This window comes from Balaenoptera acutorostrata, chromosome 8, assembly GCF_949987535.1.
Source record: "Balaenoptera acutorostrata chromosome 8, mBalAcu1.1, whole genome shotgun sequence".
Taxonomy (NCBI): domain Eukaryota; kingdom Metazoa; phylum Chordata; class Mammalia; order Artiodactyla; family Balaenopteridae; genus Balaenoptera; species Balaenoptera acutorostrata.
In genome coordinates, this window is record NC_080071.1 from 90,760,089 (window position 1) to 90,773,949 (window position 13,861).

General features: G+C 42.3%; 1 protein-coding gene across 1 annotated transcript in view; it reads right to left on the minus strand.

Annotated features, from left to right (window-relative positions):
• Positions 1-13,861, minus strand: part of IQCA1 (IQ motif containing with AAA domain 1) — a 171,894-nt gene that overhangs the window by 147,977 nt on the left and 10,056 nt on the right. The window contains exons 3-5 of the mRNA XM_007184769.2: positions 11,038-11,157; positions 7,054-7,245; positions 4,534-4,605 (exon numbers count right to left, since the gene is read on the minus strand). Of these exons, the coding sequence (XP_007184831.2) occupies positions 4,534-4,605; positions 7,054-7,245; positions 11,038-11,157 (384 nt within the window). The remainder of the gene's footprint in view (positions 1-4,533; positions 4,606-7,053; positions 7,246-11,037; positions 11,158-13,861) is intronic.

Here is a 13,861-nt window from a genome sequence, read left to right on the forward strand (position 1 = left end):
ACTAAATAGTCACCCCTGGAAATAGGCCAAGCTTCCCACAAAGATACAAATACTGTTTTGATCAGAGAAGTCAATGGTTTATACACTGATATGATGTAACAAAGTAAAATAATGGAAAAATGAAATTTTAAAATGAGTAGACACTATCTTAATTAGTGATATAGTGAAAAATGTAGTTAATTGAAAACATTCCCAGGATTTGGGGTAATGGATTTTTATGGTTATCAGCCAGCAAACAGAAGATACCATTCTTTTAAAAACTGAATCCATATATTTCTCAATGGTGTAAAATTTCATAGAACACGTAACACCAAGAGAAGACATGCTTGGAAAAAAAGCAAACTGGAGAAAGTCGCATTTAATATGAAACAGACAAGCTGTCCTCTTTTTACTATCCAAACTCTGTACTGCTGAAAAATTAAAACAGACTTCCTTTATTTGAGCTCAGCATATACAAACGACAAAGTAAAACAGAAAAATTACAGTAAAAAACATGTTACTCTATCTTTATGTGGTACCAATGTAAGCCATTAAAACCTTAGGTTAAAAAAATAGCATTTGGCCATTCCCTAAGTTTCTGGCCTGTTACGCATCATATTCAGTAAATGTCGGCTGAATTAAATTAAATGGAAGTGGTTGAGTCAAACTGCTGCTTACATAAAATTTCATGTTAAACTTAGATTATCTTAGATTGAATCTTCTGACTGCTAGTTTAATTTTTAAAGTAGAAAATTGGAGATAACCATTGTTTTTAATCATTACATCTCATATTTCTGTGTCTCTAATGGGTAGAACAGAGAAACAATTCTGTATCATAACCTGTCCACCTACGTACATACACCAAACAATTTGGAGATCTGAATAGAAAAAATTGATAATATTCTATGGCTGTTTGCTTTTAGTTTTAAATGTATACCTTTTTTTCCCAGTTAATGCAGTAAAATTTAAACATTTTGGAAAATACAATTAAAACAAAAAACTTCCAAAGTTCCGACATGAAAAAAGGAGCACGATATAAACTTTCTTTCCTTTGTATGTGCATGTATGTGTGTATGTATTTAGTTGAAATCCTATTATATGTATAATTCTAAATTCTGTATTTTCACTCTGAGAATTTTCACATCAAAAATGAGTCATAAACATATTTTTTTAATGGTGGTCTATCACTACTTTAAGGTAGGTCCACCAAAAATCATTTAACTCCATCCCTACTCTAGAACACTAGGACTGTGTATTTCCAATTTTTTGTTATTAAAAACAACACTGTAGGAAACGTCTATGCACATAAACCTTTATTTCTGATGATTTCTTTAAGCTAGAACTAGAACTCAGGGGGAAAGATATATTTTAATGATTGTGTTGCCTCTTTCAGAAAAGCTGAATCAATTTAACTCACCGTGTATGAGAATAAGCATCTCATCACACTCTTGTCAATAATTATAACTTGATCTTACATTTAGGTCTTTAATCCATTTTGAGTTTATGTTTGTGTATGGTGTTAGGGAGTGTTCTAATTTCATGCTTTTACATGTAGCTGTCCAGTTTTCCCAGCACCACTTATTGAAGAGACTGTCTTTTCTCCATTGTATATTCTTGCCTCCTTTGTCATAGATTAATTGAACCAAGGTGCGTGGGTTTATTTCTGGGCTTCCTATACCGTTCCATTGATCTATGTGTCTGTTTTTGTGTGAAGACCATATTGTTTTGATTATTGTAGCTTTGTAGTATAGTCTGAAGTCAGGGGGTCTGATTCCTCCAGCTCAGTCTTTCTTTCTCAAGATTGCTTTGGCTCTTCGAGGTCTTTTGTGTTTCCATATAAATTCAAAAAATTTTTGTTCTAGTTCTGTGAAAAATGCCATTGGTAATTTGATAGGGATTGCACTGAATCTACAGATTGCCTTGGGTACTGTGGTTATTTTAACGATATTGATTTTTCCAATATAACATGAAAAAACTTTTCCCCCCAATAAGACAGATACAACTTGCCTTCTATCGTCAGTTCTAACATACATATTTTTCACGGTTTAACATATCTGAAATGTTAAATATACAGGGATGGCTATATATTACAATCAGGGATGTGTTTTGGTTTATTTGCCCGAACATTTTCTTTTATTTTCGATCATGATGTATCTTATAATGAATAACACCTTAGAGTCAATGAAATGCAGTATCTCATTTAATTTTTAACTTGTATTTTTTGGCCATTAGTGAATAGTGATGATTCCTATAGAACCATCTCAATATACATTTCCATGTTCAGTGAACTAAAAACAATTTTTAAATTGTGGTGAAAACCACATAACATAAAATTTATCACCTTAGCCATTTGTAAGTATACCATTCAGTAGTGTTGAATATATTCATATTGTTATACAACAGATCTGAAAAACTTTTTTTTTTTTTGCAAACTGAAACTTTATACCCATTGAACTACTCTTCCTTGCCCCTCCCTGAGCTCCTGGCAACCTTCGACTTCCTGTCTCTATAAGTTTGACAACTTTAGATGCCTCATAAAGATGGAATCATACAGCATGTGTCTTTTTGTGACTGGCTTGTCTCACTTAGCATAATGTCCTCAAAGTTCATCCATGCTGTAGCATGTGTCAAGATTTCCCTCTTTTTATGGCTGAATCATATTGCACCCAGCACAGTTTGAAATCATAAAGATCTATAACAACTGACAGAGACTCACCCATTTGATTCTCATGGCACCTCAACAACCAAGAAATAAAAGATGGGCTGGGATCCTAGGGGTTTTCAATTCTAAAAATTAATGTTGACTTATTTTTGAAACTCAAAGATCAAAAAGAAATCAAGAATGCAGGTGGTGTGGGCTTCCCTGGTGGCGCAGTGGTTGAGAATCTGCCTGCCAATGCAGGGGACACGGGTTCGAGCCCTGGTCTGGGAAGATCCCACATACCACGGAGCAACTGGGCCCGTGAGCCACAACTACTGAGCCTGCGCGTCTGGAGCCTGTGCTCCGCAACAAGAGAGGCCGCGATAGTGAGGGGGCCCGCGCACCGCGATGAAGAGATGGCCCCCACTTGCCACAACTAGAGAAAGCCCTCGCACAGAAACGAAGACCCAACACAGCCAAGAATAAATAAATAAATAAATAATAAATAAATAAAGACTTTCTATTAAAAAAAAAAAAAAAAGAATGCAGGTGGTGAAATCAGGGTATTTCTTGAATCATATATGCCACTCTGATATGAGTCACCATGTTTTTTAAGATAATAAAGCCTGGACGTCACAATTGAGGTTCCGCACACAGGTGCAGTAAGTGTACGCCCCTTCACCAGGGAAAGATGCTCTTCCAGGTGTCTGCACCACGGAGGTGAATCCCTTCCTCAAACAAAATAATTCCTGTTTTCCATTCTGTGCTGACAACAGAGGTGATGCACAGAGGCCGAAGTGCAGGTGGAGCAGTCAGGATGCGGGGCTGGAGGAGAATATATGCTATTCTAGAACGATTTACCACGTCATCTGTCACTTAGAACAGGCCATTATAAAAGTGACGCAAGAGCAAAGAGTGAGTTCTGGGATCAACCAAAAACGTGACTATTTAAATTTTCTTTTCTGAGGTCTTAAGATTTAAAAATTAGAAGATCTTATCAGTGATATTACTGTAAATAGAAAAAATAGCATTTGGTCCCACATTCAGGGTATTGCTCTATAACTTTCATCACTTTTGTCTTAAAAAACATGGGGTGGACCCTATGACTTGCTGATAACCATCAGAATAGGACAAAGGTGATGCATGCCACTTCCATAATCATTTGTGTGGGACTGTAAGCAGCTCCCCGCCCCCCAGCTCTGACGAAGCAAGTTGCCACATGGAAAGCCCACTTGGCAAGGGGCTGGGGGCTACCTCCAGCTAACAACTGGCAAAAAAACGGAGGCGTTCAGTCTGGCAGCCCATCAGGAACTGAATCCGGCCCACAACCACACAACCGTGGAAGCAGATCCTTCCCCAGTTGAGCCTCAGGATGAGACCCCATCCTCAGTCAACACCTTGACTGCAGCCTGTGAGCCTCTGGGCAGAAGACTCAGTCAAGCCCAGACTCCTGACCCACAGAAACTGAGGTAACACACGTGTGTTGTTGCAGCTGCTAAGTTTGTGGCAGTAACTAAGTAATATACTCTTTCAACTCTGATTCAGTAATCACCATGGAGATCACCCAAAAGAAGGCAGCTGTATCAGGGCAAACCCATTCTCAGGACCACGAATACTAACATATATTAACACAGTGTGGGGCACGGCTGATATTGGTGGGCAGCTCACAGCTTGTCCCACCTTTGGATCAGCCCGTGTATTCCAGCAGATGTGTAAACAGACAAGACCCTGCTGTCTCTGGATCACCTGGGGCAGGCTTGTAGATAATACAGGTGATTCCATTCTCTTAAGTCACCGGTCATGTATTTTGCTTTCCTTTCTTCTCTCAAAAACTCTCTAAGGAAGACACAAGTCTTACAGATTCTATTGCCTTTAAGAAAACCAGATGCTTATTTGTCTATAAGAAAACTTACCATACCCAAGAATATCATCTCCTCTTCTCTCTCTCTTTCAGTTCTCTTGCACTGATGGAAACCTCGCCAAACCTATAAATAAATAAGTGGTTACTTGTTTAATACATAAAAAATAAAGAAAACATGGTCATACTGTTTCTCCCATGTAACCTGCACATCCCAAATGATGTAATGATTATGCGGTCAAGGTTGTGCACCTGTGTGTGTTGATGGAGTATTTTTTCTTTTGTGATCACAGGCAAAATTTTTAAAGAAAGTATGAATCACAGAAGTGGCCTATACCATTGTCCACTCTCCCAGGACCCAACTGTGGACCCTGATGAGGACCTTTGTTCAGGGCCTCCCTATTGAACAAGGGGTACTAGAGGCAGTTCTGTCCACCCAGGGACAAGACAGGACCCACCCTTGTCCCTGGGAGCAAACTGGAGGGTCCACTGCTGACCCAGCAACAGCCTCACACCTGTTAGGATGGCTGTTATCAAAAAGACAAGAGATGACAAGTGTCAGCGAGGATGTGGAGAAAAGGGAACCTTCCTGTACTGTTGGTGGAAATGTAACTGGGTGCATCCACTATGGAAAACAGCATGCAGGTTCCTCGAAAAATAAAAAATAGAACTACCATATGATCCATAAATTCCACTCCTGGGTGTTCATCTGAAGAAAAGGAAAACACTAATTTGAAAAGATACATGTACCCCCATGTTCACCGCAGTATTATTCACAATAGCCAAGATATGGAAACAACCTAAGTGTCTGTCGATGGATGAATGTATAAAGAAAATGTGATGCACACATACAATGAAGTATTATTCAGCTACGAAAAGAAGGAAATCCTGCCATTTGCGACAATGTGTATGAATTTTGTGGGCATTTGCTAAGAGAAGTAAGTCACAGAGAGAAAGACAAATACTTTATGCTTTCACTTACACATGGAATGTAAAAATACCAAATGTATAGAAATAGAGAGTAGCTTCGGTGGCTGTCAGGGCTGGGTGGATGAGGGAAGTGGGTGAAGGTGGTCAAAGGACACAAACGTCCAGTTATAAAATGAATACATTCTGGGGGCATCATGTACAGCATGGTGACTATAGTTAACAATACTGTAATTTATACTTGCAAATTGCTAAGAGAGTTGACCTCAAATGCTCTCACTACAAGAAAAAATGGCAATTATGTGAGGTGATGGATGTGTTAAGTAACCTTACTGTGGCAATCACTTTGAAATACACACGTATATCAAATCACGATGTCGTACTCTTAAAGTTTCACAATGTTATATGTCAAATATATCTCAATAAAGCTGGGGAGCAAAAAGAAATAGCCTATAGTTTTTGTTAGTGAGGTTCCTCTACCTGTATTTCTTCAAGAGAAACTTCTAGATTGCAGGAGTGTGGGGCTAAATCTAAGGGTGGCACTTCAGAGTTTTAACAGAAAAATTTCCACTGTAACATGGAGAAATATAACACAGCAACATCCAAGAATTGTACAACTCAAGCTTTGAACTCAGATGCTCATTTAAAACTTTACATCCCATAGAGAACAGACTTGTGGTTGCCAAGGGCTGGGGTGGGGAGGGATGGTCTGGGGATGAGCAAATGCAAACTATTATGTCTAGAATGGATAAACAGCAAGGTCCTACTGTACAGCACAGGGGACTATATCCAATATCCTGAGATAAACCATAATGGAAAAGAATATGAAAAAGAATATATATATGTACAACTGAATCACTTTGCTGTACAGCAGAAATTAACACAACATTGTAAATCAACTATACTTCAAAAAAATAAATATTAAAAAACCTTATATCCCCACAGAAACTTGAAAGAAAACAGTCTATCATCTGTGTCTCCCCAGCATTCCCACCACTCCCATTCAAACACAATTAGGGACAAGATTCCTGATCTTCTGGCTCTGCTTTATGTCCTTATACTTATTTTCTCCCCAACCTAACTCTAACTTGTGTCACGTTGCCATCTTCTGCATTTTCCCACGAGCAACCTTAGTCACAATTTGAAAAAAGATGGGGTATAACTCGAGGGTGATCATCTGACAAAGGGAAGGAAACTTCAAGGGCCTCTTCTGAAAGGACCATCTGTGTTCTGGTTATTAGTGGTGGTCACTGGAGCTTCTGCAAATAGCACACGCTTCTGCAAGCTCCCAGGTGTTAACTCTGCTCCCCTTCTATAATTACCACGTCTGCGTGTAAGTGTATTTTAAAAAATTCAGTGAGGACTTACATAGCAACATTCTTTCCAACAGTTATCGGTGATCTTTAAAAATATTTCAATAATATGCCTGAGTTTCATACCTATTTATAACAAAATTAAAAAAAATACAACGAAGCTTGCTTAACAGTTTCCCCAGGGTAAGATAATCAGTCCTTCTGGAATTTAGGCCAGTCCTACTAAAGGTAGGACGTGGGAATTTTGAGTTTCAGAGCTCACCCCCGCCCCTGGTCTGCATCTCCAGCTGTGTCAAGACACCTTGCCCCCAAGTCCAAAAGCGCCCCATTCACACCTTCTGGATACACAGTGCAGCAGTCCCCACGTCTGCTACTCTCTCGCCCAGTAACCTGGCTTGCTTTGCTCTGTATTCTTGAAGATAGATTTGCTTCATGAACATGGCTCTTAGGCGCCCTTGCCGTGCCCTCTCGGCGACCTGGATTAATTTAACAGCCTCTTCTAGGGGGATAGGCTTTACAGGGTATTTCTGCAAAAACATTTAAGATAAATCAATGTTTAAACATGTTCATGACGTCAGCTGATTCCAGAAACATCACATGCTAACTTCTGACACCACCCTGCTGAGAGTCTCCAAACTGCTGATAGACAGTATGATAGCCATTCGATATGAATCATTTTTTCCCGTGAATACGTATATTTTGATACTATGCCACATTCACACCATGGGCCCATACTTAAGGACCCCTCAAGCTCTCCTCTACCATTTTGAACAAAATACTAATTAGCTCCACAAGGTTTTAGGTTGGCAGCAAATTATACGAGGAATGCCAATAAAATGGATCAAAATAAACTTGAAATTGCTGTCACTGTTTCATTAATAGTAGAAATGTACAAATTCAAAACATATCTACTATGAGAATTTGAAATGTGAAATATAGATGAAGTCAAATGCTGACTTTAAAGTCAATACAGGATGATCTAGTTAATATGACTAATATTAGAATCATTTTAGGAGTATTTAATTTTATCATATATTAATGCATATATGTGGAATCTAGAAAAATGGTATAGATGAACTTATTGGCAAAGCAGAAGTAGAGACACAGACGTAGAGAACTGATGTATGGATACCAAGGGGGAAAATGGGGGGGGTGGGAGGAATTGGGAGATTGGGATTGACATATATACACTACTGATACTATATATAAATGAGAACATACTGTATAGCACAGGGAACTCTACTTAATGCACTGTGGTGGCCTAAATGGGAGGGAAATCCAAAAGGGAGGGGATAGATGTATATGCATGGCTGATTCATTTTGCTGTACAGTAGAGGCTAACACAACCTTGTAAAGCAACTATACTCCAATAAAAATTAATTGATAAAAAAACCCTTTATATGGGAAATGTGTGCCAGTACCTGCACACTTGCACTTTAAAACATTTGAATGTGATGGTTATTATTAAGACTGAGAAAATCAGGCTCATGCAATAGGATGTTGTCTTTGGAGATCTCAAGTGGGGTGTGTTTAGGCAAGGTCCGGCGAGGCGCGGTGCTGTTTTCTGAGGAGAGGGACAAGAGCAAGGCTGCTGGGGGCGTCCTGGGTCCTGCATGAGCTCAGGCACTGTACCTGGAAGGAGGGAAAAGCTGTGGACCTGGCCTGGTTTCACCCAAGCCTCCTGAGTGGATAGAGGCAGAAGGGAGAGGCCTTCTGAATTCGAAAAACACTCAATCATGGGCTGAGTCTTCTCCCAGGCCTCAGAGGACAGTGATGGCCACCCCATCAGGGTCCAGGGCAAGACACTGTGGGACCAGGTAGAGGTGCTCCAATTCATCCCCTGGACCAAAGTTTCCCGGGACGGTCACTTCTCTGTGCAACAGGGGGCGGTGCAGAGAAAGGGGCAAGCAGGGGAGAAATGGGACATTTACTGAGGACCTACAGATGCCAGATGCTTCTCACATGCGTTCTCATCCAGTTCACAGAGCAACTGCCAAGACAGGTATTACTGTGACCACTTAAGAAGACCGAGGCTGAAAAAAGTAAAATAATTTACGCAAGTTCCCATGGTTAGTCAGGGGTGGAGCCCCCTGGGACCGAGACGGACCACCCTCTTTCCACGAAAGCACCCACTGCCCCTCAGCATGGGGACACCTAGAGCCTTATAGGAGGAAGCTCTCTCACACAACAATTGCTCAGGGTTTGGTTTTCAGGGGGATCTTGCTGCTTCAAATTTGCAGTGAGCACTCCTTTTCAATAATGCGTTTTGCACGTGAGGGTAAAATGAATATTATGCTGGCATTAAAGCAGCTGATGTATGTAAAAACCCTTAAGCCCAGAGCAGGTGCCTGGCAAACATTAGTTATTATTGTCTATTTCCTTTAGATTCCATACTGTCATTCTAAAAATAATTTCAGCTTCTATGGGATACTTGTGAGGGATTTTGTGTCATCTACTCAGTCCGACAAGGATTTTTTGAACATCAGTGAAATATTCAGCATGACCACTGTAGGAGTGGGCAGTAATTTTCCCTTATCAAAATTCTTCTTGGGGTATACACTGCATATATCTGCAAGAAATAAGCAGCTTAAGGTGAGAGCGGGGGTCCAGTGAGACACTGAAGGGCATGGGAAAGTCACACAGATGGCTGGGTGTTGCTCAGAAGCCCCCTGTTCGGTGGGGCATTAGGCACCCCTGAAACGGGGCCTGGAGCAGAGATGAACAGCTCGACCTAACGAGCAGAAAGGAGCCACCAGGGCTGGATGCGGAGTGAGGGAGGAGAGAAACCTTCCTGCTGCTGACCCCGCACAAACCGAGAGGGACAGTGGGGCGGAGAAACGGCAGAGAGGACATCTTTGGGTTTGACTGCAGCGTGTGCCAGGTAACCTCCCTTCTCTGTCTTCCCTAGGAGATCTTCCGCGGATTCTGCACTGCCTGTCCACGCTTTGGGCCAGGGCCTCTTTGGGGTGGATTCCTGGGGAGGGAGAGCTCCATTCTGGTGATGATGCGGTGACAGACGGCACAGACCCAGGAGCCTGTGGTGAAGGAACGGCTGGACAACCCCCAGGCCAGATTCCCAGGAATCCACTTCAAGGAATGTAGAATGTAGAAGGGGGACCGGTCGTTTGGAGAAGGGGCACCAGGAAGGAGGGGCGGTCGTGAGTGAGGTGGGTCAAGAAAGGTTTCTGCAGGGATGCTGTGCCCCACTGGGCTCTGCAGAATTAGCATCACATTGACAGGGATACAGCGAGGAGAGCAAACCCTCTATATGCAGCGCGACGCTGCCTGTGCAAAAGGACAGACAGCTCCGGCCGTGGCGTGTGTGCTGATCCGGTGCATGTCCCTCGGCAGGCAGACAGGGCACACGCTTCTCCCTCCCCCCTGCCATCCTGGGTGCGCCTGGAATCTTCCTTCACACCATGGCCCAGGCTGGCAGTACCCCACGGGGCCTACCTGCCCGAAGACCACAGGTGTCGGTTTGCCCTGTGCGCCCAGGCTGCACGCATAGTCTCAGCACAGCTACTAACAGTGTCCCCGTCACTCTGAACTGTCCCCGCGTGAATGCTCAGCTGCCGCCTTAATGCTTGCGCCATGAAGACCAGCCAGAGGCGGGAGGCACTGCTTTGCAGGCAGTGAGGGGTTGATCAGGTTGATCCGGCAGTGCCCTGTGGAGAGGGCTGCCCACCATAAGGCTGAACGGAGATGACCACAGAATCCACGAGAAGGCAGTGAAGGTCAGAGCAAAGACAGCTGCGGAAACAGGGAAGGGTGCAGCCGCGCACATACTGGGGATAAAGGAGGAATGGGGCCAGAGCACCCACTGGGTTCCGCCCTTGACTTTCCAGGGGAGCCTCTAAGGGTTTCCCCAGCTTTCCCCAAAGAGAGTCCATTCGAGGTGATCTAAGTGCCACTCAGCTTGAAGTTACAAGAGGTCAATCGGCATTTTCAGAGAGTGTCGTAATTTTTTAGCTCCTAGTTATCTCAGCTCTTAATTATTTTATACGAACAACATTCTGCTTCCGACTGTAGGCTGGGTGACTTTGAGATGAACCAGTAAACTGAGTCAATAATCTACTCATTCTTAGAGATGCTGATTTAACCAACGAAGTACTATGTTTTGATCTTAAAAAAGAATGGTTATGACTGGTCAAAAACACACCCAAAGGTTATGCAACTTCTTAGTGACTGAATAACACGGGAAAAAAGGTGCCACGCTCCTCGCATTGAAAACAGTCTTCTTGTTTCTCGCACAATTAGGGGCAGCAGAAAAGGAGGTTCTACAGATTACAGAATAATGTTTGTTAAAATGATATACAAACCTTTTCAGTTATGCCTAATCCACTGTCGGCTAATAGTCGAGCAAGGATTTTCTCTCTTCCTTTTATTACTTCCAACTTCTCCTTCAGAAAATACTTCGGTATGGGGATATCTAACTGTTGCTAGAGAAGAGAAAGAAGAAGCAAAAGAGCATTTTGGTCATGATTCCAGGACTCAAATCCATTTAAAATATACAGTTAGGACAAGGGCATCAGAGACTCGCTTTACTTCCCATCCTCACTTAAGAGGTGATGAAGCCAGTGGTGTGAAGACAGTCCCTTCCCGCTAAGGAGACATAAATAAAGTCAAAAGGAGAAAGTGTAACCATATCCCATTTTGATCATTACTGTAAAATTCCAGTAATTCGTATCAATTAGGCCTCAATTAACCAATGATAGCTTAACAAATTTTCTTCAAAGAAATATATTATCTGAGCTTACCTAAAATAATGCAAATTAGGATAACATAGAATTGAGCTATAGAGATCTTTGAATTAAACCTAATAATTTATTATTAGCACCATTGACCATGTGTACATGAACAGTCACAATTAAAAAAATAATTTGGTTTTATTTTGACCTAAATTACCCCATTACAAAAATCATTTACAAAATTAATTTGCTTTATTAGGAAACTTGTTTTTATACACTAATCTAAACTTCTGTTCTTCATTTGTGTACAGATATTTCAAATTAGTGGAGGTCAAATGAATATTTACCATTCCAAGGTCAATAATCAAGATTGTAGAAGTGTTATTCAAGAATATGGGTGGGCCTTTGGCCCTAGTATCTAGAAACACCGTCCTAGATACTCTATGAGAACACTCATGGCTGCCTTCTGGTAGACGAGTTGACTGGGGGGAAGCTAAATTCTGGTCCTTGGGATCAGCTCTGCCTTTTCCCATTCTGGTGTGACTCCCCACATCTCCCCAATCCAGAGAATTCTGAATAGGCCTTCCCTTGAAAAAGCATTTTAGCATACAGGAATGTCTCTTTAGGACTTGGTGGAATAGCGTACCCAGGACTTCCAGGAAGTGGCAGCAGTTTTTGAAAACCAAAACTTTCCTAGGCTAATGGAGTGTTTGGGGTGAACTAAGACTGAGCTTCTAGGGTCCAGTGGGTGAGTGTGGACAGCCAAAGGAGAATGATGACACTTTTATCTAATGTTGTGATTTTTGTTTATTAATAAGCATGTTCAAGTGTTGTGCTTTTCTAAATTTTAAGACGAAACTTTATTGACGTGGCTCTGTCTGGTCCATGTAGGACCAATAAAGTTACAGTTAGGATTCTGAAGGTGAGGAAACAGAGCACTTGAGAATGCAAGAGAGGGCAATGTAGGTATCCCTTGCTTCAGGCTTGCTGCTGCATCCCATCCATGATATATTTTATGCCCATCACAGATGCCTTGGGGTTCCCATTCTCCATGGGGTGGAATCAAAGTAAATTTGTTGGAACAGAGAATCTCTCTCTCTGCTCTACGTGTTTCTCTATGTTATGGGGACCTAAAGAAACAGTCTTCTGGCTAGTTTAGCCAAAGGGGACATTGATGGAAGGATCTGGGACCTCTTGGAACAAGGGCAGGAACAAAGCTGTGTGTCTGCCAGCAACAGGGATGTGTCCAGGGGAGACGATGCCTTCGGGCATCTGCCATTTCCTTCTACTCCTCTTGGTGATCCTGCTTTGTTCTCCTATTTCTCTCGCTCTTTCTCTCTGAAGCTTCTTCCTTTGGAGCATCGGGTGAACAAAGGCTCCAACTACTTACAAGTTTGGGAGACTACAGTTCAGAATTGGAGGCAGACAAGTAGTCTCTCTCTGTCCCAGTTTCAGAATCTCTCAAGGAAGGACTGGCTGGTGCAGCCACCAAGGTCTCCGTCCCTGAGCCAATAAGCTACGGTCAGGGGTGGTCATGCTGTACGAGTATCTGCGTGCTGGCCCGACAGAACACAGAGGAGCTGTGGGTGATAGCCACAGAGGCCCAGCCACAGAGGATGCTGGTCGGTCAAGCTTTCACCCTGAAATGCAGAACTGGGCCACACAGGTATCCCCCGAGGCTGGTCCACGTGTGTCTCGCTGGCAAGGGCACTGATCCTGGAGCCCGTGCTGAGGCTGCGTGATACGCCCCCTAACCACCAGGGGCTCAGCGTCATCGTACGGCTCCATCGACACCCTCCAGGGCTGGCAGAACACGTAGTTCACGGTCTCCTATCAGGAAGGCTGCCTGGACGATGTCACTCGGTCATCATCCTTCTCAACGGCCACGACCTTCAAGAAGATGAACCAGCCAGCGCAGAGGCGCTGAGGCAGGATGAAGAGCAGGGAGAAAACTGAAGGAGCCCACCATATAGATTTCATAAACTGCGTATTCCTTAAATTTAGGAGTATTACTTAATATTCTTGGAATTCAATTAATAAATTGAATATTACCTTATGAACTCAATTTATTATTATGACTGAATGACTATTTATTTCATGTTTGTCCTGAGTTGTTCTTGATATTTTCACACTGGGGGGTGGGTAAAGTACTCCCGACCTAAAAAAATCTAGTGCTTTAACCCATGCTCTTATACATGAATGCAAGAAACATGAACATTTTGAGACGGTCTTCAACATCTTCACTCATTCCAGGTATTCTCTTCAGTCTGATTAAATGCAGTAATAATGCCAGGAAAGTTCATCCCAGAGAGGGACATCCTTTTATAGAAGCCTATTTTCCAAAGGAAGAAATATTAAACCCCGTGTAGAAAACTAAACACTTTCTCTTCCTAATTTTATTTTAGGGAAACGATCTTTTCAAAACGAAGACCGAACTCACATGACTCCTGACACT